General features: G+C 39.9%; 1 protein-coding gene and 2 non-coding genes across 6 annotated transcripts; 2 read left to right on the top strand and 1 right to left on the bottom strand.

The window, feature by feature from the left end:
* Positions 1–2,330: 2,330 nt before the first annotated feature.
* On the top strand, positions 2,331–26,830 carry frm-1 (Moesin/ezrin/radixin homolog 1; the record flags this gene model as incomplete). 4 transcript variants are annotated; one of them, NM_061200.6, is made up of 14 exons in its annotated part: positions 5,291–5,416; positions 5,471–5,621; positions 6,263–6,660; positions 7,217–7,467; positions 7,794–7,960; positions 8,010–8,077; positions 8,911–20,598; positions 21,479–21,601; positions 21,807–22,043; positions 22,522–22,638; positions 23,660–23,760; positions 24,412–24,688; positions 25,303–25,455; positions 26,168–26,830. In NM_061200.6, 14 exons carry the CDS (start codon positions 5,291–5,293, stop codon positions 26,255–26,257), a joined length of 13,947 nt encoding a protein of 4,648 aa, NP_493601.2. The 4 variants fall into 4 exon arrangements, with proteins under 4 accessions (NP_001021866.1, NP_493600.2, NP_493599.2 ...); NM_001026695.4 differs by lacking the exons at positions 21,807–22,043; positions 22,522–22,638 and adding an exon at positions 2,331–2,467 and having other exon boundaries at positions 5,286–5,416; positions 26,168–26,257; NM_061199.6 differs by lacking the exons at positions 21,807–22,043; positions 22,522–22,638 and having other exon boundaries at positions 5,286–5,416.
* Positions 5,869–6,090, bottom strand: ZK270.3. Its single transcript, NR_050764.1, has one exon. It is a non-coding gene; the product is annotated as an Unclassified non-coding RNA ZK270.3 (non-coding RNA).
* ZK270.4 lies at positions 8,719–8,823 on the top strand. Its single transcript, NR_101648.1, has one exon. It is a non-coding gene; the product is annotated as an Unclassified non-coding RNA ZK270.4 (non-coding RNA).
* Positions 26,831–27,089: the final 259 nt, after the last annotated feature.

Below are 27,089 nucleotides of genomic sequence, written 5' to 3'. Positions count from 1 at the left end.
CAAAAATTGGCAAATATTCAGTTTTTGCCACTCATAATTTTGGAAGTAGACCAAAAAAAAGTTTTTTTCTACATTTTTTATGCTGTAATTTTGTTTTAATTTTTTTGTATTAAAAAATTGTAGGGATCGGAATATGCAAAATTGCTTTGGATTTTCTCAAAGCGCTCATATTTTTCAACATTTTGGCAATTTGTCAAAACTTCGACCGGAAATTACGAAAATCTAAAATTTTTAGAGTGTTTTATAATAATATTTGGTCGTTTTGGATCATTATAAGTGTATTTAGACAAAATCCCCACTGGCGCTACTCCACCTTTAAATGTTCACGAATATTTTTGAGAGGGCTCCATTTTTACTTTCAGTGCCGAAAATAATGCTTATTCACTAAATTTTTGTCAATCTAATGACTCTAAATCATAGTATGCAGATTACATTAAAACATCTCGTTCAATTTTTTGAAAACTGTACGAAATCCTTGTCCGCTTTCGTCGTGCCACTTTCCAAAGTCGTTCTGTTTTATTTTTAACGAAGTAAGCGCAAGAAATAATTTCGGTTGTTTTCAGTTATTTTCATCAAAAATTCTACTAGTAACTGCAAAATTTTAAAAAATTATTGGCAGAAAAAAAACACTTCCTTGTTTTCCTCGCTATCTTTTAAGTGTGTCTGCCTTCCCTTTTCCACTTTACAAATTTTGAAATTTAACTCTCAATCCCTACCCTTCAAAAAAAGCCTCCAAAATGGCAAACAAAAAAAGTTACAAGTTGCGCTGGCAGTTAGTCCCCTCTCGTTTTCTCTAATTCTATTTCAATATCATACTCTTTGACAATGTTCAATTTTTTGCTTTCCTCCCATTTCAATTCACAATACTTGTAATATTTATGTTTGCGCTCTCTTTCTCTTGTAGTTTGAAGACATCGATATGTCAATAGCTCTTACTTAGTCACTTTGGTTTCAAAATTTTTCGGGCGATTGGAGAATACCCCAGTTAATAGTTGAAGTTGGATAGTTTTACATTTTTCACTAGTTTAGTAATAAGTATTTCCTCATAAAAATAATTCAAAAAGTGATGTTTTAGTTACTATTGGAGATTTTTCTGGAATTGCAATCACGTATGATCAGAAAATTTTGGAGCTCTAACCAAAATTGTTATTTTTACATTTCTGCCAACCGTCTGTTTTCAATAAATGCATACGTGTCATCATCATGAAATTGAATATTCATAAAGTTTCGAGACCCGCCGCCGGTTTTCACATATTTCCAAACATACATTCAAATTCATGACAGTTGCTTGTGCATGAATGTGAATAGCAGAGTATTATTACTTGCAAATATTGTATTCAAATCTAAAACTATTTTTCTTTTGAATAATAACGGGGGATAAGGGTGAGTCTTAAAAAAATGAATTTTAAACCCATTGAAAAGAGTATACGTGATTTTTGATCGTATTATACAGAAAGTATTGGCAAAATGCCAAAATTTTGACAAATCTGATCTTTTTAGAAAATTAAAGCAATCTCGCATGTTCGCACCCCTACAATGTTTTAATACAAATAATTTAATAAAAATTACAGTATAAAAAATGTAAAAAAAAACAATTGGTTTTAAGCACCTCCAAAATTTTGAGTGGCAAAACTGAGCAATTCACACTTTTTGACACAAAATAAAAAATTTTCAAAAAATTTTGAAAAGTTTTGTTGTGATATTTGGTCATTTTGACTACATAGGAATACTTTTAAGCATTTTCCCCACTGGAACTACTCCACCTTAAGATTTTTTTTGTTAAGATTTTTGATGAATATCTAATACGTTTTTTAAATGTTTCCTTTTAAGATATTTGGATAACATAACATTTTATGCAGTGACATCTCGTCGACCTTAAGAATGCAACAATTTTCGCCCACTTTTTTGCCCCTCATCAGCATCTTCAATTCATTCCGCATCAGTACTCTCTATTGCAGCTTCCGGCCTCTACTGCCGTTGACGGTGTTGTTTTTGTTTGCACCCTCTCGCTTCTCGCTTCCATCGTACATACACATAAATACATACACTTTCCCTTTCATTTTCCCACCCATTTTTCCCCATTTTCCATGATACGCTGCGAATCATTTTTTCGATTCGTTTTTTGTCGAAATATTTGGTTAGCATTTAGTACTGATTTCCAGAAATTGTTCCATTTTTCATTATTTTGCTGAAATTCCTGAATGATTCATCCGTGTTTTTTCTTGATGTTTCAAATAGAAAACAATCATCAAACCCCCCATTAAAATCCATCCATTTGCACCGCCTATCTCCTCCTCCTATCACACACAGTTTTCATTTTATTCTATCATTCCGCAACCATTCGTGTTGGTTTCCATTCTGATTCCTTCTTTAACTAAACAGGATATTCTCTGAAATTCGAGAATTGTCCCCTGATTCATTTTGGCAAGAATCTCCACAATGGAGAGTACGGAAACCTTAGGAAGCGGTGAGTAGTTTATGTAAATATGCATCTTAGAAATTGATGGGTGGTCTAGAACTAGTTTGTGACTGGTTCTTGGGAAAAACGGGAACGGAGTAGACTAACTTTTCACGCCTTTTTAGTGAAACTTGAGAAGACATCTAGGCAAACAGTGGTAAGTCCCGGCCTGGCGCGGTTCTGATAGTGAGTCCACATTTCTGATAACATTTACTTATCGCAGTAAAACTTATATCCGACACTAATTAGAGTACACGTGGAACGTTGTAAGTGGTGTTTCAATGACATGAAGCTGTCTGAGTTAATATCAATATACACTTGAAATACTTTAGTTGTGCTTGACTTTGGTCTCTCCCTAGTCGAGAATTTTCGCAACTAGTCAAAAATGAAATCGTCTATCGCAACATGTATAGTTGATAAATATTAACACAAATAACCAAAGATTAAGTTTCGAATGTTGTGACTCATGCTTTCTCCTTTATTTTCCTCTCCACTACTGAATTTCTACACATTTTTCGAACAAAAAAGAACGTTCACTAATCCTTTTGGCCTTCTCTTCCTGCATCTCTCTTTCTCCCTTACTCCACTATTCTCTCGTTTCGTCGCTAGCAAAAATTACCCTCAAACTCCGCCCAAATATTGGAAACTACCAGTCATTCTGTCCGCTTTTTTCCATCATTGTCACTGTTTTCCGTGTGTGTCGTTGAGCGCTGGTGCCCTTGGTCGATAGATTGGATGAATGAAGGAGTGAGGGCGCCAACAAATGTCTGCGCATCTGGAAGGTCTTGCACTATTTCTCAATTTTTATGCTCTTTGTGAGGGACGGACATACGGTGACCAAGGGCATAGTGTCAGAACCAAGAGGAACCATCTGTTTGGAGATGTTTTGAAATTTTGTTTTGGCAATGCTGGGCATTTTTCACTTCTGGTAACGGTTTTGCATTGGGTAGTTTGAAGTTCGGAGCAGTGGTTGGTGGCAATTACAACTGGGCCGTTCAAATTTTCGATAATTCGATAATTTCCTCAATTTTTGAGATTTGGCAGTTGTTATCTATTGCCAAATATTTTTAATTTCCAAAGGTCAAACAAGGAGGGGCGATGTTGACTGTCTCTAAAGCTAGTCATAACTAGGTCTGTGAAACAGCGGAAGGAAACTTTCCAAAAAATTAATTGCCTCCAATAATTCTCTCATCGGCAACATTGTCAATCTACAAGCTGGTTCAACAATAAAAACTGTTTGTTCTCTCTCTTCTTTGCTATTGCGAAAAATTGTCTCATTGCAACACCTCTCTCGCCTTCATCTTTTCTGCCTCCGAATTCCCACTACTGTGATTGACTGAGATGAAAAGAATAGAATGAAACAGTGTAATAAACTAAACGTTTTTGTTTTTTTTTTCTGCTGTTTTGTGGCCAACACAACGCCTGTTGGTTTCGTCTTCTTCATCCTGATGGCGGTGGCGAGAATAAGAGAGGAGAGCAACAAATAGCACAGAAATAGCAACAGTTGTGTGTGCACCTCTGCTATCAATTGAAGCTCTCCGTAAGCATTATTTTTTGCTGTTTTGATATATTGGAATTCTTTTGAAACTATGTGAACAATTTTTTATTGTGATATTTGCCAATAATGTGTATTTTGGGTCTTGTAGCGACCAACATGACTGACAATGAGAAAATTACTCTATCGAAAACTTCTAATTAAAAATACTAATCGTGATTTCACTTTATCAAGTTCACAAGCTTTTTAGAAACGTGTAATAAACGCCTCAAGAATGTATTCGGTTGGGTCTCGCCACGATAAAAAATTGTGGTAGCAATTTTCTATTTATTCGGGATTTCGTGAGCAATTTTTGTAATCATCACTTTAATTTTTTCTCGATGTTTTCCTATTTTTTCCTGAACTAAAAAATACGAATTACTTATTGAAAAGCTAACGAAAATCAAGGAAAATCGTTAAAAACTAATAAATTCCTGAAAAAAATAAAAATTTCCACCATAAACGTTTTCGTCGCGGCGAGACCCACTCGAACATAACTATGCGCCTTTAAGTTTACTGTAGACAAATTTTGTCCGTTTTTTCGATGTTTTCCTCTATTTTTTTCTATTTTCCTACCATTTATTGTATTTTAATTAAAAAGTAATTAAAAAGCTAAAAAATTAACTTATTCCCTGCAAACTTTCGACACGAAATCTTCATTTCTCAAAAATTAGTGTTATTCGCGCTGCGAATCCACATTTTCCACTTTTTCACGTTCTCTGGCATTTATAAATTTGTTTTTGTTTTTCAGAAGATAAAAACGTAAAAATTCACGTTATAAATTCCCATTAAAATCGTCAAAGCCAAAATTTTGAATTCGTATTTATTTCTAGTAAAAAAAAAGTATTCTTCAACTTTGAATGTAAATTTAGTTAACTCTTCCACTGTTTTTCTCCAATACTCTTTCTTTTTTCATTTCCACCTTCAAATGATCCTAATATTTCATGTTTTCTCACCACAATCTGCGGGTACCGGAGAAAAGGTGTAATTTTTCTTTATTGTCCTTCTCTACTATGCCTCCCAGAATTTATTGCGTTTTTTATGCCGGGCATTGGCTACTTTTTCTCCCAACAACACCAATTCATCCCTTCTGTCTTTTTTTTTCGCAGAAAAACAGAACAAAATGTGGCATTTCGAATAGAGCGCGTTTGCATTACTCCCCCCCCTCCTCCCTGTCGGCCGGGCAATTCAAATTTTAACACTTTCTTTTGCTCTATAAACTTTTAAAACTTCTATTTTCAATGAAAGTTGCAGTTTTTTTTCTAATTTTTATTAATTTCCTCCACATTTCAGAGCAAATGGGTACCGATAGAGATCCCGGAGACCAGAAACACCCAACGACTAGCCAGCAGCCACGAGATTCGAAAATGCAGTTGGCAAAAGTTCTTCTTCCCGACGGAGTTCAAAAGGAGTTTGAGGTTAATGTAAGTTTTTGAAGAATTTCACCGGAAAAACTGCTAAATTCTAAATTTTTACAGAAAAACTCGGAAGGAGAAGCACTTTTCCGACAAGTGACACGAGATCTATCGATTGAGGAACGCGAATACTTCTCGCTGTGCTTCTACGACAAAGATGAGGGAACACGACATTGGCTATATAATGATAAGAATATTGCGAAACAGATTAAAGGTAAAAATGAGAAAAAAAAGAAAATTTTGGTTAAAAATGTGGATTTTCTTCACAAAAAGCTAATTTCCCCCGCTTTTTCAAAAAAAAAAAACTGCCTTGAAATTTTTGGAAAGCTGTTTCAAGTAAATAAAAATATTTCTCTTATTCGGAAAAGAAATTGAATCGATTTCATGTCCAAAGTTGTATTAATTTTCCTTTTTTTTTGTAAATTCCCTGATGAATTACAAGAATCTAGGAATATTATCCTTAAAAATATAATAAAAAACTCTAACCCGCGGCCACGTGTCGATTTACGCAGCTCGTGTATTCCTCGAAGAAAAATAGTTTTTCTACATTTTTCGCAAAGTTTTCTCAAATCTTCTGTGTATTTCAAAGAAAATCGAAAAATCTGATAATTTTAATTTTGAAATCGAGTCTTTTTTAAAAGTTTACTGATTTTTTATAGAGCGAAAGCGGAAAATATTGAAAGTTGGAATTTTTGTTTCAAAAAAAAAAATTAGTCTGAAAAACATCGAAATCTCGAACAATTTTCAACCAAAAACTGCGTAAATCAACACATGGCCGTGTAAGAGGTTTCCCGCGGCCACCTATTTCATTTTCTTTTTTAAATCAATTTTTCAACCAACTGTCAAATTTTGCAGGTCTTCCTTGGGAATTCTCGTTCGAGGTCAAATTCTACCCGACCACACCTACAACGATCGTCGACGATCACGCTCGCTACTACGTCTTCCTTCAACTCAGACGTGATCTCCTCACCGGACGTCTTCCAGCTACTGCCGACACACATTCTCTTCTCGGATCGTTTGTCGCTCAAATCGAGTTCGGTGATGCTCCAGCAGAGATGACGGATGCCTACGAGCAGTTCATTGTGGCGTCCAAGCTGGTGCCATCAGCACAAGCGAATCCGGAAACATACAAGAAGATTGTCGATTTGCACAGAGAGATGCGCGGACAGACGCCTTCTGAAGCTGAAAATCAATTTTTGGATCACTGCAAGCACCTGGCTCTCTACGGAATCCACCTTTTCAAGGCAATCTCCGTATGTTTTTCGACAAAAAAAGGTTCCTGCTCGAGTACTCCACTAGGAAAATATTTTTTCTTAAATTAACATCTAAACTTCTATCATTTTCTTCTTTTAGTGCTCATTCTTCAAGTCCTTAATTTTGAAGAAATATTTTTAGTGGTTTATGAAAAAAATAGTAGTATTTACTTTTGTCTAAAATAATTAATTTGTTAAGTATTCTCTTTCAATTTATCAGCTTGGTGATTTTTAAGCTAATTTTGAAATTTCCGCCAATTTCTTGAGGGTGATCAAATTTTATTCACTGAAAAGTGTTTGGCAAATTGAAAAACGGTGTTTTAACTTAAAAATAAAAAGAAAATCAGGAAAACTGGTAAATTTAGCCAGTCAACGCATTGGATGTTTGAATCGAATTATTATTAAATTTGAATGAAAATTTGTCATATTCGGTCATTAGGGTTTTCTGTCACTTAAAGCACAAAATGTTTTGACTCTGTTCCACCTGTAAAGGAGTAAAAACTATTCGAAAATGCCCAAATTAGCTTTGTTTTTATAATTATAAAATATCTTTCAGGATAAGGACAAGAAGCCTGTGGACGTTGGAATCGGTGCCGCCGGAATAAACATTTACCAAGACGAGCAAAAGACGCATTCCTTCAGCTGGCAGAATATTATCAAAATCGGATATCGTCGTACTTACTTCTCGATAAAGCTCAAGGCAGGGACTGTCGAGAAGAATGAGAAGACATTGTACTTCAAGTTGCCAAACCATGTCGCCGCAAAGAGGACTTGGAAGTGTGCAGTCGAACATCACACTTTCTTTAGGTAATTTTTGAGAATAACTTATCTCAAAAACTGAATTTCTAAAAGAGAAGTTTAAAAAATACGTGAAGATTGCCTAAAATTATCTAAAAATTTCGGATTTTTCATCTTGCAGGAGTCGAAAAATAATTTTTGTTCTAATTTTCGAATTCCTGCTCGATGGATCAATTTTTTTTCAACTGTTTAACTGAAATTGATTTTTGTTTTGTTGAATTGTCGAACATGCTTTTCCAAAATTACGATTAAATAATTATCTCTGTCGTTTAAATTTAATTTCGACGGGTCTGAAAAAATTATTTCTTAAAATTAAATAAAATCTTTAATTTCAGACTGATCCAACCTGAAGACAAGACACATAAATCATTCTTCAACTTTGGCTCCCAGCGGTTCCGCTATCAAGGACGCACTCAATTCCAGACAAAGATTGCCTCGCAGATGTTTGATAAACCATCGACAGTGGACAGAGCGCCATCTGCAATGTCTCAACCAATAGCAAGTGAGTTTTTGATTACAATAGTTGAAATACATTATTAATGAATTTACAGCAGCCGAGAATCAGAAACTTCAAACACTCAATCTCACGGATTCGGAATTGGAGCAGCGCCAATTTGAGGTTAGTTTAATTGGTTTCCAGTGTGCTTTTCTATGTTTTTGTTCTAATATTATTTTGCATGAAACGCTTTTTAGAGCGCTTTTTTGTGTTTTCTATCGCTCACATCACAATAACTGCTTTTCAAATTTTGGAGAAAAACCACCGAAAACCCCTCAAGCACAAACACAAAATTCACATGTTTCTTCTTTCTACTCAAAAATTTTCAAACTTTTCCGCTAAAACGTCAACTTTTTTCTTCATAGTTCTTCCCCTTATTCTTCTAAAGAACTGTACAATTTTCAATATATAGCAATGTCCCCTCTTCTATTTCTGCGTGAACTTTTCTCTCATTTTGTTGTAATTCTGAAAATTCGAGAGTTTTCAGTTTTAAATATATGCATACCTATACAGTTTCCAGCTAAATGACACTACCACAGTTCATTATGATTGTAACGGCGTGGAGAGGGGGTTAAGATAGCTCCCCTCGTTCAATTATGTGCCCGATGGTGTTTTCTCTCCAAAATTCAATTGTTTCTTTCTCTATCTCTAACCCCTCTCTCTCTCCGCACTCCCGTTAGAGAGTTTCCTGCTAATCGCCATCGTCATCGTCATAAGGTCTTCTGGAGACCTCGTTGTAGTAACATAGTATCGGAGAAGTCAACATCATCGTCATCGTGTGTGTATATTTGCTCTCTTCTGTTTTGAGGCTATTCGGACATCCAGGTTCTTCCTGTCTTGATCGTCTAGCTTTTTTGTAGTTTGTAGTTTAGTTGTGCACCACAAAACCTCGGTTTAGTTTGCGTCTGGTAGTGGCTATTTGTGTGTATCGATCTCTGACCTTCCTATATTTTCAGAGATACCGACGCGCTTTGACACCGAAGTCCTACACATCATCGAGACAAGACGATGACGCGGTATCAACTGCCACATTTGCCAAGTATTCTAGGCCTTCGACTCTTCTTGTTGTTTCCACTTCTGGTCATCACCAGCAAAGTCCTCACGAGTTGTCGTATTCACCACGCGGCGATGATTCCTCTAACTACTCGTCGGCAGCCTACTATATGTCTGAAAGATCGTCGTTGAGAACTCCGTCATCCGCCTATTATCCTCCATCCGAATATACGAGTCCAACTAGTCCTGTTTATTTTGAAGGACAACATCATGGCGAGTATCATGTTCAGATGAGGCAAACAGCTTCAACTTCAGCTACTGGACCATCGAACTCGGGTGCCCGCAGAAATCTGTTTGGTCGGGCGTCGGACGCAAGAAGTTCTCAAGCGTCTAGGGATAGTGTTCGTCTAGTTTCTTTCCATGAACCTGTAGACCCAAATGAGCCGATTCCAAATACTTATCCGTACAGTGAGCTCCCGCAGATTCCGATTGAAAGAATTGTGCATGTTTATCACGAAGGCCACTATGATCGACTGAGTCCTCGACGCCAACAACGTCCAGAACTGCCTTACGGTTTCGGAAACTATACCCCTCGAAATGGAGTTAGTCATGTTGACAACTTGCAGCCTGATGGAGAAATGGATCAACAACCGATTAGATTCTATGTCGATGTTAGACATTCTGGAGCTAGTCGGCGGAATCTTGCAAAGCGATTGAGTCATCCAGGAAAGGAGGACATCAAGGAACAAATAGATCCAAAGGATTACTACTTCTCAGCTTCTTTGGCTAGTGACCCAATTCATCGAACTGAGTTAAGCAGAGAAGTTCAGCCAGCCAATATTCAGCAGTATACACGCCGGTATCATCATGGGGATTCGATTCACAAACCTGATACTCCCCAATATCGTTTAATTACGCATGTTCATCCACTAGCTGTAACAAATAGAGATGGACGAGATGGTCAGTCTTCATCGAATTTGAATGCAACGATTTCTCAGCGGGAACAAGTTGTGTCAACAAAAGTTCGTCGAGAATCTCCTGATGCTGATAGAAGAGTTCGTCTGTCGGCTAGTGTTGATCGCAGTGGAAATCTTACTGATACTACTGAAGAAATGACAAGGTCTACTAATGAAGCTGCCACGCCAACAACAGTGGTAACCACAAGAATCGTTGAGAAAAAAGGAAAAGGCAAAAAGAACAACCAGAAAATTCCTCCATCTTCCAATAAAACAGATCACGCGTCTTTCGAAGGCCAAGAAAAAAGGAGCCGATTTGGTGGATTTTTCACTAAGAAAACTTCTCAAACATTATCTGGTTACCCTGAATCGACTTCTCAGTTTACCGGAGAACTTGACGCTACCCATCGTGATGATGATCTTGAACCTTCAACTTTTTCACACTCCAACAAATCGCAACAGTATTCTTCAAAGCAAGACAAAACGATCATCACATCTGTGGAATCAAAATCTGACAGCGGAAACAAGAAACGTCTAATGGCTGTCGAAAGCCCAGAAGTTCCGAAAAAATATCGTCTGATTGCTCGTATCCGCCACGAAGGAGATGAAGACGTTGTTGAGAAACCAGAGAAGTATTCCTTTGTCACTGATTCTCATAGCGGGATGTTGGAAGAAACTTATCGTCAGAAAGAACTCGATCAAATTCCTATTAGTTCCCATGCTGCTGTCTATCATCACGGGAAATCGTGGAGTATCCAAAGACAGAGCACTTTGTCACAAGATAGATCTAAGATTTCCTCTCTGGGAGCAGACGATGCTAACCTTTCTAAAAAGAAAGAAGTTCGACTAATTGCCCGAATCGAGAGTAAAACCGAAGAAGTTGCTCATAAGAAACATAAGAAAGAGGGAAGCTCCGTGTTTGGATTCTTTAACCGGCCCACAAAATTACCGGCAGGTACTGAATACCCAGAAAAATCTAACGTTTTCACTGGAGACCTGGATACTACGGGTCGTACTAGCGATCTCGAGCAACACCCTTTTCAGCACGGAACTCATCCCGCATACTCGCCAAAGAATGTCGAAGCATATCAACCGTCAGAAAACTCCAATGGTGAAAGCAAAACAGATATTCCGGCAGCCTACGGTTTCCCATCTACTTCCTACGACGGACCGCTCGAAACAACATCATTAGAACGCGATTTACAGCACGTCACTATTGCCGCGCACTCCAATGTCTACCACCATGGTGATTCGTCAAGAATCGAAAAGCATGCCTCCCCAGTTGCTACTCCTGAAAAGAAGCAGAAGAAGGTGAAATCTCCAAAGAAAGAGAAGGTGGATGTTCCAGCTGAACCAGAAAAGAAGGAAATTCGTCTGATTGCTCGTGTTCGAACTGAGCCTGAAGCTGAGATTGTTGATGTACCGGTTGTCAAGGAGACAAAAGAGAAGAAGGGAGACTCGAAGTCGAAACTTCCAACTTTCGGATTCTTCAGCAAAACCACCAAGACTACCAAAACCACTGGATATCCCGAAACGTCTGAAGCCTACACTGGAGAACTCGACACCACGGATCGTACTCATGATTTTGAAGGAACTTCGTTTGAACACGGAGAACATCCTGCTTACTCACCCAAGCAGACTGTGATCGAGGCCATTGAAACTCCAGCCGAGCCAGAGAAGAAACGTTATCGCTTGATTGCTCGATTCCGACATGAAGGAGATGAGGATGTTGTTGAAAAGCCAGATCCATACCAAATCGCTACAACCTTGTACGATGGACCATTGGATGAGATTTCTCGTGAGACTGATCTTGATCATGCTCCGATCGCAGATCACGCCAATGTCTACCACCATGGTGATTCGTCAAGAATCGAAAAGCATGCCTCCCCAGTTGCTACTCTTGAAAAGAAGCAGAAGAAGGTGAAATCTCCAAAGAAAGAGAAGGTGGATGTTCCAGCTGAACCAGAAAAGAAGGAAATTCGTCTGATTGCTCGTGTTCGAACTGAGCCTGAAGCTGAGATTGTTGATGTACCGGTTGTCAAGGAGACAAAAGAGAAGAAGGGAGACTCGAAGTCGAAACTTCCAACTTTCGGATTCTTCAGCAAAACCACCAAGACTACCAAAACCACTGGATATCCCGAAACGTCTGAAGCCTACACTGGAGAACTCGACACCACGGATCGTACTCATGATCTTGAAGGAACTTCGTTTGAACACGGAGAACATCCTGCTTACTCACCCAAGCAGACTGTGATCGAGGCCATCGAAACTCCAGCCGAGCCAGAGAAGAAACGTTATCGCTTGATTGCTCGATTCCGACATGAAGGAGATGAGGATGTTGTTGAAAAGCCAGATCCATACCAAATCGCTACAACCTTGTACGATGGACCATTGGATGAGATTTCTCGTGAGACTGATCTTGATCATACTCCGATCGCAGATCACGCCAATGTCTACCACCATGGTGATTCGTCAAGAATCGAAAAGCATGCCTCCCCAGTTGCTACTCCTGAAAAGAAGCAGAAGAAGGTGAAATCTCCAAAGAAAGAGAAGGTGGATGTTCCAGCTGAACCAGAAAAGAAGGAAATTCGTCTGATTGCTCGTGTTCGAACTGAGCCTGAAGCTGAGATTGTTGATGTACCGGTTGTCAAGGAGACAAAAGAGAAGAAGGGAGACTCGAAGTCGAAACTTCCAACTTTCGGATTCTTCAGCAAAACCACCAAGACTACCAAAACCACTGGATATCCCGAAACGTCTGAAGCCTACACTGAAGAACTCGACACCACTGATCGTATTCATGATCTTGAAGGAACTTCGTTTGAACACGGAGAACATTCTGCTTACTCACCCAAGCAGACTGTGATCGAGACCATCGAAACTCCAGCCGAGCCAGAGAAGAAACGTTATCGCTTGATTGCTCGATTCCGACATGAAGGAGATGAGGATGTTGTTGAAAAGCCAGATCCATACCAAATCGCTACAACCTTGTACGATGGACCATTGGATGAGATTTCTCGTGAGACTGATCTTGATCATGCTCCGATCGCAGATCACGCCAATGTCTACCACCATGGTGATTCGTCAAGAATCGAAAAGCATGCCTCCCCAGTTGCTACTCTTGAAAAGAAGCAGAAGAAGGTGAAATCTCCAAAGAAAGAGAAGGTGGATGTTCCAGCTGAACCAGAAAAGAAGGAAATTCGTCTGATTGCTCGTGTTCGAACTGAGCCTGAAGCTGAGATTGTTGATGTACCGGTTGTCAAGGAGACAAAAGAGAAGAAGGGAGACTCGAAGTCGAAACTTCCAACTTTCGGATTCTTCAGCAAAACCACCAAGACTACCAAAACCACTGGATATCCCGAAACGTCTGAAGCCTACACTGGAGAACTCGACACCACTGATCGTATTCATGATCTTGAAGGAACTTCGTTTGAACACGGAGAACATCCTGCTTACTCACCCAAGCAGACTGTGATCGAGACCATCGAAACTCCAGCCGAGCCAGAGAAGAAACGTTATCGCTTGATTGCTCGATTCCGACATGAAGGAGATGAGGATGTTGTTGAAAAGCCAGATCCATACCAAATCGCTACAACCTTGTACGATGGACCATTGGATGAGATTTCTCGTGAGACTGATCTTGATCATACTCCGATCGCAGATCACGCCAATGTCTACCACCATGGTGATTCGTCAAGAATCGAAAAGCATGCCTCCCCAGTTGCTACTCTTGAAAAGAAGCAGAAGAAGGTGAAATCTCCAAAGAAAGAGAAGGTGGATGTTCCAGCTGAACCAGAAAAGAAGGAAATTCGTCTGATTGCTCGTGTTCGAACTGAGCCTGAAGCTGAGATTGTTGATGTACCGGTTGTCAAGGAGACAAAAGAGAAGAAGGGAGACTCGAAGTCGAAACTTCCAACTTTCGGATTCTTCAGCAAAACCACCAAGACTACCAAAACCACTGGATATCCCGAAACGTCTGAAGCCTACACTGGAGAACTCGACACCACGGATCGTACTCATGATCTTGAAGGAACTTCGTTTGAACACGGAGAACATCCTGCTTACTCACCCAAGCAGACTGTGATCGAGGCCATCGAAACTCCAGCCGAGCCAGAGAAGAAACGTTATCGCTTGATTGCTCGATTCCGACATGAAGGAGATGAGGATGTTGTTGAAAAGCCAGATCCATACCAAATCGCTACAACCTTGTACGATGGACCATTGGATGAGATTTCTCGTGAGACTGATCTTGATCATGCTCCGATCGCAGATCACGCCAATGTCTACCACCATGGTGATTCGTCAAGAATCGAAAAGCATGCCTCCCCAGTTGCTACTCTTGAAAAGAAGCAGAAGAAGGTGAAATCTCCAAAGAAAGAGAAGGTGGATGTTCCAGCTGAACCAGAAAAGAAGGAAATTCGTCTGATTGCTCGTGTTCGAACTGAGCCTGAAGCTGAGATTGTTGATGTACCGGTTGTCAAGGAGACAAAAGAGAAGAAGGGAGACTCGAAGTCGAAACTTCCAACTTTCGGATTCTTCAGCAAAACCACCAAGACTACCAAAACCACTGGATATCCCGAAACGTCTGAAGCCTACACTGGAGAACTCGACACCACTGATCGTATTCATGATCTTGAAGGAACTTCGTTTGAACACGGAGAACATCCTGCTTACTCACCCAAGCAGACTGTGATCGAGACCATCGAAACTCCAGCCGAGCCAGAGAAGAAACGTTATCGCTTGATTGCTCGATTCCGACATGAAGGAGATGAGGATGTTGTTGAAAAGCCAGATCCATACCAAATCGCTACAACCTTGTACGATGGACCATTGGATGAGATTTCTCGTGAGACTGATCTTGATCATACTCCGATCGCAGATCACGCCAATGTCTACCACCATGGTGATTCGTCAAGAATCGAAAAGCATGCCTCCCCAGTTGCTACTCTTGAAAAGAAGCAGAAGAAGGTGAAATCTCCAAAGAAAGAGAAGGTGGATGTTCCAGCTGAACCAGAAAAGAAGGAAATTCGTCTGATTGCTCGTGTTCGAACTGAGCCTGAAGCTGAGATTGTTGATGTACCGGTTGTCAAGGAGACAAAAGAGAAGAAGGGAGACTCGAAGTCGAAACTTCCAACTTTCGGATTCTTCAGCAAAACCACCAAGACTACCAAAACCACTGGATATCCCGAAACGTCTGAAGCCTACACTGGAGAACTCGACACCACGGATCGTACTCATGATCTTGAAGGAACTTCGTTTGAACACGGAGAACATCCTGCTTACTCACCCAAGCAGACTGTGATCGAGGCCATCGAAACTCCAGCCGAGCCAGAGAAGAAACGTTATCGCTTGATTGCTCGATTCCGACATGAAGGAGATGAGGATGTTGTTGAAAAGCCAGATCCATACCAAATCGCTACAACCTTGTACGATGGACCATTGGATGAGATTTCTCGTGAGACTGATCTTGATCATGCTCCGATCGCAGATCACGCCAATGTCTACCACCATGGTGATTCGTCAAGAATCGAAAAGCATGCCTCCCCAGTTGCTACTCTTGAAAAGAAGCAGAAGAAGGTGAAATCTCCAAAGAAAGAGAAGGTGGATGTTCCAGCTGAACCAGAAAAGAAGGAAATTCGTCTGATTGCTCGTGTTCGAACTGAGCCTGAAGCTGAGATTGTTGATGTACCGGTTGTCAAGGAGACAAAAGAGAAGAAGGGAGACTCGAAGTCGAAACTTCCAACTTTCGGATTCTTCAGCAAAACCACCAAGACTACCAAAACCACTGGATATCCCGAAACGTCTGAAGCCTACACTGGAGAACTCGACACCACTGATCGTATTCATGATCTTGAAGGAACTTCGTTTGAACACGGAGAACATCCTGCTTACTCACCCAAGCAGACTGTGATCGAGGCCATCGAAACTCCAGCCGAGCCAGAGAAGAAACGTTATCGCTTGATTGCTCGATTCCGACATGAAGGAGATGAGGATGTTGTTGAAAAGCCAGATCCATACCAAATCGCTACAACCTTGTACGATGGACCATTGGATGAGATTTCTCGTGAGACTGATCTTGATCATACTCCGATCGCAGATCACGCCAATGTCTACCACCATGGTGATTCGTCAAGAATCGAAAAGCATGCCTCCCCAGTTGCTACTCCTGAAAAGAAGCAGAAGAAGGTGAAATCTCCAAAGAAAGAGAAGGTGGATGTTCCAGCTGAACCAGAAAAGAAGGAAATTCGTCTGATTGCTCGTGTTCGAACTGAGCCTGAAGCTGAGATTGTTGATGTACCGGTTGTCAAGGAGACAAAAGAGAAGAAGGGAGACTCGAAGTCGAAACTTCCAACTTTCGGATTCTTCAGCAAAACCACCAAGACTACCAAAACCACTGGATATCCCGAAACGTCTGAAGCCTACACTGGAGAACTCGACACCACTGATCGTATTCATGATCTTGAAGGAACTTCGTTTGAACACGGAGAACATCCTGCTTACTCACCCAAGCAGACTGTGATCGAGACCATCGAAACTCCAGCCGAGCCAGAGAAGAAACGTTATCGCTTGATTGCTCGATTCCGACATGAAGGAGATGAGGATGTTGTTGAAAAGCCAGATCCATACCAAATCGCTACAACCTTGTACGATGGACCATTGGATGAGATTTCTCGTGAGACTGATCTTGATCATACTCCGATCGCAGATCACGCCAATGTCTACCACCATGGTGATTCGTCAAGAATCGAAAAGCATGCCTCCCCAGTTGCTACTCTTGAAAAGAAGCAGAAGAAGGTGAAATCTCCAAAGAAAGAGAAGGTGGATGTTCCAGCTGAACCAGAAAAGAAGGAAATTCGTCTGATTGCTCGTGTTCGAACTGAGCCTGAAGCTGAGATTGTTGATGTACCGGTTGTCAAGGAGACAAAAGAGAAGAAGGGAGACTCGAAGTCGAAACTTCCAACTTTCGGATTCTTCAGCAAAACCACCAAGACTACCAAAACCACTGGATATCCCGAAACGTCTGAAGCCTACACTGGAGAACTCGACACCACGGATCGTACTCATGATCTTGAAGGAACTTCGTTTGAACACGGAGAACATCCTGCTTACTCACCCAAGCAGACTGTGATCGAGGCCATCGAAACTCCAGCCGAGCCAGAGAAGAAACGTTATCGCTTGATTGCTCGATTCCGACATGAAGGAGATGAGGATGTTGTTGAAAAGCCAGATCCATACCAAATCGCTACAACCTTGTACGATGGACCATTGGATGAGATTTCTCGTGAGACTGATCTTGATCATACTCCGATCGCAGATCACGCCAATGTCTACCACCATGGTGATTCGTCAAGAATCGAAAAGCATGCCTCCCCAGTTGCTACTCTTGAAAAGAAGCAGAAGAAGGTGAAATCTCCAAAGAAAGAGAAGGTGGATGTTCCAGCTGAACCAGAAAAGAAGGAAATTCGTCTGATTGCTCGTGTTCGAACTGAGCCTGAAGCTGAGATTGTTGATGTACCGGTTGTCAAGGAGACAAAAGAGAAGAAGGGAGACTCGAAGTCGAAACTTCCAACTTTCGGATTCTTCAGCAAAACCACCAAGACTACCAAAACCACTGGATATCCCGAAACGTCTGAAGCCTACACTGGAGAACTCGACACCACGGATCGTACTCATGATCTTGAAGGAACTTCGTTTGAACACGGAGAACACCCTGCTTTTGAAGCTTCATCTACATCTATTACAATTGAAGCTTTTGATCCATCACATGAAAAAGTGATTAAAAAACCATCACGATTCCATTGGTTCTCAAGATGGAGGCATGAAGGAGATGAGGATGTTGTTGAAAAACCTGAAGGATACATATTATCTTCTGAAATTTATGAAGGCCCCTACGATAACATGCGACCAATCGGAGAGCTTGAACTGACACCAATACTTGATCACTCACAAGTCTATCACAATGGTGAGTCCGGGAAACTCGAAAAACGGAGTTCCAAGGAGAAAAGAATTAAGACACCAAGTCCTGAACGTGTGGAACCCTCCGAGATCAAGCTTGTTGCTCGCATTCAACCGTTAGAGCATGTCGAAGATTCCGAAATTTCTGAGAAACTTTCCCCTGTGAAAGATCGATCGAGAGCTCCTTCATTTAGCATGTTCCATCGACAGTCGAAACAACGTGGATATCCAGAGATTTCTCCGTTGTATGAAGGTAACCTGGATGTAACTGGTCGTGCAGCTGAAGTGGAGAATACTCCTATTGAAGTGAGAAGCGTTCCGGAATACCATCCCAAACAAGAAGTGTCTGCTCAACATCCTGAAAGTTCTCAGCCCAACAGATTCTATCGCCTTATTGCAAGATGGAGACACGAAGGAGATGAAGATGAAATCGAAAAACCTGATGCCTACAAATTTGTTACAGAAGTGTATGAAGGTCCGCTTGATGATATTCGCCCTGTAGTGGAACTCGCTCAAGATCCAATATCAGATCATTCTCAAGTTTATCATAACGGAGAGTCGTGGAAAGCTGAAAAGAATATCAAGCCACCCAAACCTGTTCGAAATACGAAAAAGGGACTTTCTCCAGAACCAATCGAATCTGAAGTCCACGAAATCAGACTTTTAACACGTGTCGCTTCAAGCTCCGAGGAACCTGAAGAGGTCGATGTAATCCCGGCAGAATCTACACCTGTTAAACCATTCCGGCTTCGTTTCCTGAGCATCGGCAAAAAATCGCCAACGTCTCCAGATTCCGAGTTCCCGGAATGTTCACCACAGTACGACGGGCCGGTTGACCTGACCAGTAGATCTGATGAGCTTGAGGTGATGCCGTATCTGCATGGCTCAGTTCCACCGTACTCACCAAAGTTTACACCTGTCAAGAAAGTGGATAAAGCAGACGAAGAACGGAAGAAGTACACAGTAATATACAGATTCCGGCACGAAGGGGAAGAAGATTTTGCCGATAAGCCAGAAGCATATGGATTTAGTTCAGACGTTTATACTGGATCGCTCAATGAAATTTCTCGAAGTTCTGAACTGGAACATGCTGCCATTCACGATCACTCCCAGGTTTATCATGATGGATTATCATATAAAATTGATAATAAACAGAAGAAGAGTAAAGATCGAACTGAATTGGAAGAACCAAAAACTTCACGACTTGTTGCTCGTGTTCTACCTCAACAAGAAGCGTCAGATTCAGGCTCTCCAAAGAAAGACGATAAGGACAAAGGTTTCAGATTCAGATTCTTCAGCAAGGCATCTCCTAAAAGTAGCGGTTATCCAGAGGTTTCGCCTACTTTCGAAGGTCCAATTGATGTTACAGGACGAGTGGAATCATTAGAACACGTACCACTTCAGTCTAGAGAATTCCCAACATACTCACCGAGAAAGTCTCAAGAGAAGCCTTCAGAGAAATCGTCGGAGAGAACTGTTGAACCAAAACGATATCACTTAATTGCTCGAATTCGTCACGAAGGAGACGAAGAAACTGTGGAAAATCCAGACACCTACGGATTTGCTTCCACATCATACGACGGACCTCTAGAAGAGACCTCGAAATCAGTGGACGTTGAGGAAACTCCTATTTCTGTATACTCAAACGTTTACCATCATGGAGAATCAATCAGAGTGGAGAAAAGACAGAGAAAAGCAAAAATCTCGGCGGAGCCAGAGAAAGATGATGATCAAGAGAATGTGCCACCTAAATCGCGTTTCAGTTTCCTTCGTGGTGGACAAAAGCGAGTTTTATCTTACCCGTCCACTTTATATTCCGGTCCATTAGAGACTACTGACCGAGACTTGGACCTAGAGAACATTCCATTATCGATTCCAGTGCACGGTTCCTCAGACCAACATGCCCGGAAGTATCGCCTGATCGCACGCATTCGTCATGCTGGTGACGAAGACGAAGTTGCAGCGCACAAATTGCACCCCGTTTTCTACTCGTTCCCTGCTGTCCAATATTCTGGCATTCTTGAAAAGACTGCACTGTGCAAAGAAGTCGATGAAGTGCCAATTGGAAGATTCGCAAGAGTCTATCACTCTGGATCATCCGGTGGACTCATTTGGAATCTTCTCAAGAACAGAAACTCTAGGGCGTCTAAGGATATGGATGAACCGAAGCGAAAGAGAAAGGATCAGAAAGATCAAAAAGATATCAAGTTGATTGCTAGAGTTCTGCCAATGAAAAAGACGCCTGAAAAATCTGATCGTTTCGAAAAGGCGACGAAAGAAGAGCCACTTCGGGAGGCGGAACTTGTTAGATCAACTCAATCGGAAGCACAAGGAAACATCAGCACCGTCAGCTACATTCCATCATCTCTTACTTATGATGTGCCACGTCCTGCCAGAATCGAAGGATACACATATGGAGGCGATTGTTACGTGGAAATTCGACATGAACGGCGTGCGGAAGTACACTTGGAGCCGGTATATGTGCTCCAAGAGACCAACGCACGAAGCCACGCCTACCTCTCAACTGCCACCGCTGTTTTCTCTGGTGCCTCCACCAGTGCTGCTGCAGCAGACTCTGGTGCCAACAGCTCTACCAACACCACAAGCCATTCCCTAGTGTTGCCCTCTTTTGCCGCTTCGGTATCTGAAGACGAAACAGGAATACATCACTTCTCGTGGACACCTTTGCATATGTCACCACAACCCGAGAAAATGTCGTTCTTGGCAAGACTCGGATTCAAGGTGAGTTTTTTTGCTCAAATATTTCCTTGCTATTATTGAAAAACAACAATTTGTGTGTAGATAATGTGCTTGAGGTAGATTTTTGATTTTTTTCTACAATCTTCAACCAAAGTGGAAGCTAATAGGGTTCTCAACCGAAAACGTTAATGAAGTTAGATCATTTCCCCTCATTCAGCGATTTTCTGGTGTTGTACTACTCAAAAATCGTCTAGTTTAGTTGGTTAAAACTAAAATAAAGGAAATTTCGCTTGCTGCCTCCCCCTCTGGCGCATCTCAATAATACACTGCTGTGCCCCCATTCTTTTCAAACGCTTCTTCTTCTTTTTTCCAATGCTGCTATCTTTGTGCCTTTTTGAGAATCTGTCTCTATGCGTGTGTTTTGTGATGAGTCCATAGGCACACACACATGGAACTCTGTAGGGAATATATAGCTGAGACATTGGCAGGAGAAGGCAAGGGAAGAGGCGTTTTTTGTTTAAAGACAACATGCTTAGATAAATGTGGCGGACATTGAGCTGCAAAAGTGAAGACAGTTTTTTTGGAAAAACTTTTAAAATAGGTTCAGTTTACAATGCGAATGAACACTTGCAACAAAACCTATTTTCCATTTTGAAGAAAAAACTAATTAATATTATTAAAATCTCACTCCATCATGTAGTAAACGTTTGCGCCTTTTTCTATTGACATTTGCAACCGCTTCCCCTCAACCTATCCATCCCAATCTATTTGTGTGAAAAGCCGCGCTCTCGAAGATTGTGTCAACTGACCCCAAATTCTTACTGCGTGTGTTTGTCTAAACTCTCAAGACAGAAAGAAAATAATTACTTTTTCGACAAATTTTAGAATTTTTCTAGAATCTTTAACAAATCATTATTTTCAGCGTGACAAGAGCAACAAGAAAGACAAGAAGAAGAGAAAGAAGGGTGAAAACGAGACGAGTGGTGAGACATCGGACAGCGAGCATGACGAGAAGCGAGAATTCGCTATTGTTGAGTTTGAGCCGGTACGTGAAAATTTAGGGACTTCATATGTTTGAAAAAATATCAAAATTTCAATTTTTAATCCAATTTGCAGTTTTTGCGTTACTTTTTCCCGACCCTGGTTTTCAGATTGACAAAATTGTATTTTTTGAATTCTAATTTTTGCATGATATACACATACATACATACATACACACATACATACACATTTCACACGAATAGTTTAAGCATGCTCCCACCTCTCCTCATGAAGATCAGTTACCTCCGAAAAAACCGGAGCACCGTACACACAAGTCGCCTGGGCGACGGGTCGACGAGCCGATGAATGAGGTTACGGTAGTGGTAACCAGCTCGGAGAGGCCGAAAGAGTTGAAGAACACAAAAGAAGTGCGGCATGAGACACGTGAACAGCAATTCCGACTCACTGGTGATGGTTATACGTCGGGGTTCAACCCGAATGATCCGGTTCGTATCGAGAAGGAGACCTCTCGGGGGATATGTACTTAGGATTTTTAGTGATGAAATTGTAGAAAATTGCATGGTTCGATTAGTTTCGAAGAGTGGAAGACGGTTTTGTGATGACTTTTCTTTGTCAAGTTTCCCATATGAAATTGGTAGCAGAATTCGTATTTAGATCATCACAAAATGTTCTTCCATCCTATGTTAGAGAGTGTGTGGGCGTGATTTTTCCGAACTTTCTTAATTCTCCTTTAGTTTTCTTTCCTTTCACAATTTTTTTTACAATTACACCGAACGCACCCACACGTCTCTCGAGACATGCATATTCTCGTTTTTTAGGTGATTTCAATATTTTTTCTTCCCGAATTTTCTAGATTGTTCTTAAGTTTTCTAAGTGTCATTTCCCAATTTTATTTTTACGGGGTTTCCCTCTATCTCCCAATTTTTTCCTACCCCAGTGTTTTGATTTCTCATCTTCTTCTAGTCGCTGATGGCAACAATTCAACGAGCCGAACGCCTGAACGCCAGCTCGCCACGGTTGGAACACGCCGAGCGCACTTTCACTGTGCGCGCCAACGCGCCTCTACCGGTCTCTTTCGAGGTATTAAGAATATATGAGTCAGCTCATTCTGATGTCTATTGTTCTCTCTATCTGCTGATTGGGTTTGCAAGCTACTACTACTACTTCTACTACCATCACGGTTATTCTGCTGAACGCCTTCTGATTTGATATATTTTGAGTGATTTTTCAGTTGTCAGGTTTTTGTGTGCGTGTGTTTTGCCTATTGTTGTTCGTTGATGCTGTTCAAAGTTGTCTCAGTGTCAACCTCGTGTACTCCTATTTTGATTTCTTTTCGTTTTTCGCTCTTTAATGCAAAGCGAAGGAGTTAATGTTCGCTTATCTCATGAACATGTTTTCTATAACCCACCATTTCCGCACATTCTTCCGCACCGCTTGTCTTCCAGCACCCCTCGTCGATAGGGGGGACACATTTGCACAGAAAAGCACTATAAACCCCCTTTTCAAAGCGTGGCTTAATTGAATCTATCCAATGACCATTCGTGTCCCTACTTCTGTGAAGCTTCAAATGTCGTCTGAGAGTCATAAAAAACCGAATGTGTGACTAAAATGGAATTTCGAAGAAGAATGTATAAAAATGATTGGTCGAGCAGAGCAGAATTTGATTTTTGTTTCAGTTCTCATATCATTATTACTATTAGTTGATTTTCAAACGAGAAGGCATACTTTTCTAATATTTTTCTTACTATTAATTTGAAATGTCGCGTGGTGTCACGCTGTCCCATTACGGTTCGATCTACAAAAAATGAGGGAATTTTTCTCCCAACAAAATTTGACATCAGCACAAAACCAGTTGAGAACTCTGCATCTCAACTCCCGCATTTTTTCTATGGGTACGTAAGTCAAACCTAAATGAGGCACTCTGACACCACGTGAAATCTAAAAAAAATTATTTTTATCTCTCTGCTTTCCATTGGCCGACTGCTGCTCAATCAGTTGTTTTTCTTTTCATTTTTGATTCGAATTTTCATTTGAATTTTCATTTGGCTCAGTCCACACAGACACAGCAAGACGGATTCTTAACAATTTTTCTAATTTTCAGGAGAGCGGCCAACCCTATACAACGGTGTCTACGTGGCAAGAGACAAGCGATCTTCCGGAGCAAGTTGAAGTGTACACTGATGAGAACGGACGGCAGATCACGTGAGTTTCTAAAGAAATTTCAATGGGAAAATGCATTTTTAAAGTGAAAAATGTTTAAAAATAACTTTTTTTCTGTATTTTTTGTTTTAATATTGAATGTAGCCGAATTTTTTAAATTGCTTCATTAGACTTGAAATTGTCTGAAAACACCGAATTTCAAAATGAAACTTTTTGAAAACTTCTCTAAAAAAAAGTCATGGCTGCACAAAAAATGACCTAAAGTTATTAAATGTTGGAATTTGGCCGACATTTCCATGTTGCAGCGGCCGGAAACAAATGTTTCAAATAATTGTCTAATTTTGAGAATACCAGTTGGTTATATTGGGTTTTCAACTCGATTTAGGTATTTTGAAGCCGATGGACAAAGAGATTTAAAATTTTTTTAAACCAAATCTCTTTGTCCGTCGACTTTAAAATACCTAAATCAATTTGAAACCCCAATATATCTAACTGGTACACCCAAAATTGGACGGTGATTTCAAATAAAAAAGCTTCCAGTCGCTGCAACATTAATAAGACTATTAAATTTTAACTAATTTTAGATCATTTCAATTAAACGGCTACATCACTTTTAAAGGTCGAATGATCACTTCAAAAAAAAAATTAGAAAAATTCCAAAAAGACTAGCAAATTATCTTCTCAAATTTCCAGGCGAACAGTGAAGTCGTCTCAAGTGAAGCACACGGTTCAAACGCAATCCTTCCAAAACTACATTGTCGACGGAGATCAAGTTCCAGTGGGCGTCGTCGACGTGGAAAGAAGTCGCGAACAGCTGACACCACTCGGACAAAAGGCTTCTTCGTCGACTTCTTCTGATGTGCAAAATGGTGGTGGTGAAAATGGTGGAATCGTGGAGACTCAGACCAGAACAATGACCTACGAGGCACAAGGCGGAGAGAATTCCGCGCCACCTGGATGGGCTGAGGAGGTGAGAGCTTTTGAAAAATAAGAATAAAAATTTGAATTACCTAACTTAAAGGTGGAGTAGAGTCTCTGGGTATTTTGCTTAAATAGGCTAAAACTGGTCCAAAACTACCAACTTTCGTAATGAGACTTCCCGGAAAAAATTATATGGCGGGTCAAAATTTCAAAACAAAAGAGCCAAATTTTGTCCACTTTTCTTTGTCGCAGCCACTGGAATTTAACTTTTCTGATGTTATCACCCTTCATTTCATATTTTGGTAATTTATCTCAAATAAATTCGTTAATTGAGACACAATTTGGCTGTTTTTTTTTGTTGCGAAAATTAGGCCTGCCATAAAAAATTTTCGAAAAAGTTTTGTGAAGTTACATTACGAAATTCGTTCATTTCATCCCATTTATGGTGTATACGTTCAAAATCGTCCGAGTCCTTAGTGGTCCTTTAAGTTGGGAAATTGTTCTTCTGATCTGAAAATCAGGGATTTTTCAAACCTTTGACAATTGAAGCTAGTAGAAAAGGTTTAGGTATAAGTTTTGCAATGAGAAGTTCTAATTTATTTTTTCCCTGTTTTTCGAAAGTTTTTAGATAAAACATTTAATTTTTTCGAATTTTACTTTCAGGGTCTCGGCGAGTACGTCTCATCGAAAAGTGTGACTCAGGGCAATCGAACGATCGAAACTATCACCTACAAGACGGAAAAAGACGGAATTGTTGAGACACACGTTGAGCATCGTGTCACCATTCACTCTGATGGCGATATTGATCATGATGCAGTGAGTTTTTTTTTTTTTTTTTAATTCGATTTTGTGATCCAGGATTTTTTGAAAAAAAAAGGGACAAAAATGTTTCAAAATTTATTTTTAATTAAATTTAATTTTTGCCGATTTTAAAAAAATGTGATTATGGAAAGAAAAAAAACTAAATTTTTTTATATGTATTTTCTGAAAAATCTCAAATTGAAACTCAATTTTTTAAAGAAAAAAAATTAAATTTAAAAACTAGTGTTTAACAGCTCGAGTAGTCCTCGAAGAAAAGAGGTGGGCTGTAATTCCGGCATTTTGCCGGTTTGCCGACTTGCCGGAAATTTTCAATTCCGGCAAATTACCGATTTGCCGTTTGCCGGAATGTTTAGACTGAGTTTTTACAAGACGGAAACACTCAAAACTGTGCTTTTTTGAATTTTTTAAAAGATATTTTCATAGAATTTGCTTACTTTTCAAAATAGATGTAGGTACACTCATAGGATGCGTACAATTTACACATTGCCGAATAAAATTGAAATTCTGAAATTTCCAAAAAAAAAAAAAAAAAAAAGTGCAAAACCACAATTTAATTTTCGGCAATTGGCGTTTTTCCGGCAAATTCGGCAATGTACAATCAAAAACTGATTTCAAAAAAGTTGAAAAATTGACAACCCATAGTTTAGAACTTAACCCCAAAAATTTTCCAAAAAAGTTTCAAAAAATCGAATTTATTATATTGCAGGAGCTCTCCCAAGCGATTCTCGAAGCCACCCAAATGAATCCAGATATGGTTGTTGAAAAGATTGAAGTTCGTCAGGAGACCACCCAATAATTCTTTTCATCATTATCGAATATTTTTTCTATTATTTTCTAATTTTCTCCACCCACCCATTCCCATCCTAAAAGTCGTTGTGTTTCTTTTTATCTACTTTTACTTCCCCTGTTTTATGGTTTAAATTGCGAACGACACCCCTCAATATTTTTTTTTCAAAATTCGAAATATTATCCGAAACTTCGCAAATCTAGCTTAATCGTTCCCATTCTATTTCGAAATTCCCGCATTCTTCAAACTGGCTACCCGATACCATGCGCGCGTAACACATTTCTTCTCTGATTTAATTGGTTTTTTCTTATTCTGAGCCTATTTTTTCTGGAGAGGTCCCGCTTAAAGTAGCTCTTTTTAAGATTTTTTCTAAAAAATTTTTATTCGAAATCGAATTACCTTTTTCTATCGTTATCAAAATGTTTCTATTGTATTCTGGTGTTGCTCCAAAGTTGTTTTCAACCTCCGTTCGGAGACGCAACTTTCGATGCTTTAAATTTTTTTTTCTTATTTTCTGCTTTTGTCAATTATCTGCTACGAATTACCCAATGAACACATAACTAAATGAATAATTCAAATTGATTCGTTTTCTTCTTGTAATTTTAAATTCACGATTTAACTTTAAACTTTTAGACGATTGATAAATTTTTTGACAATTTTTGAGCAGCATACGATACTTACTCTTTTTTAACAAAAAGAAAAAGCATAAATCGTGAGAAGTAGTTACAAACTCAGACTTAAGTAAATTCCTCTAAAATGGGTAACATTGAAGTTCTCAAAATTACCAGGTTTGAATTAAAACAGTTTTATCAAATTTATACTATTCCGACTGATTTTTTAA

This window comes from Caenorhabditis elegans, chromosome I (genome assembly GCF_000002985.6).
Source record: "Caenorhabditis elegans chromosome I".
NCBI classification, from domain to species: domain Eukaryota; kingdom Metazoa; phylum Nematoda; class Chromadorea; order Rhabditida; family Rhabditidae; genus Caenorhabditis; species Caenorhabditis elegans.
The sequence above is the reverse complement of the archived record's forward strand: the minus strand, read 5'-3'. Positions and strand labels throughout refer to the sequence as shown.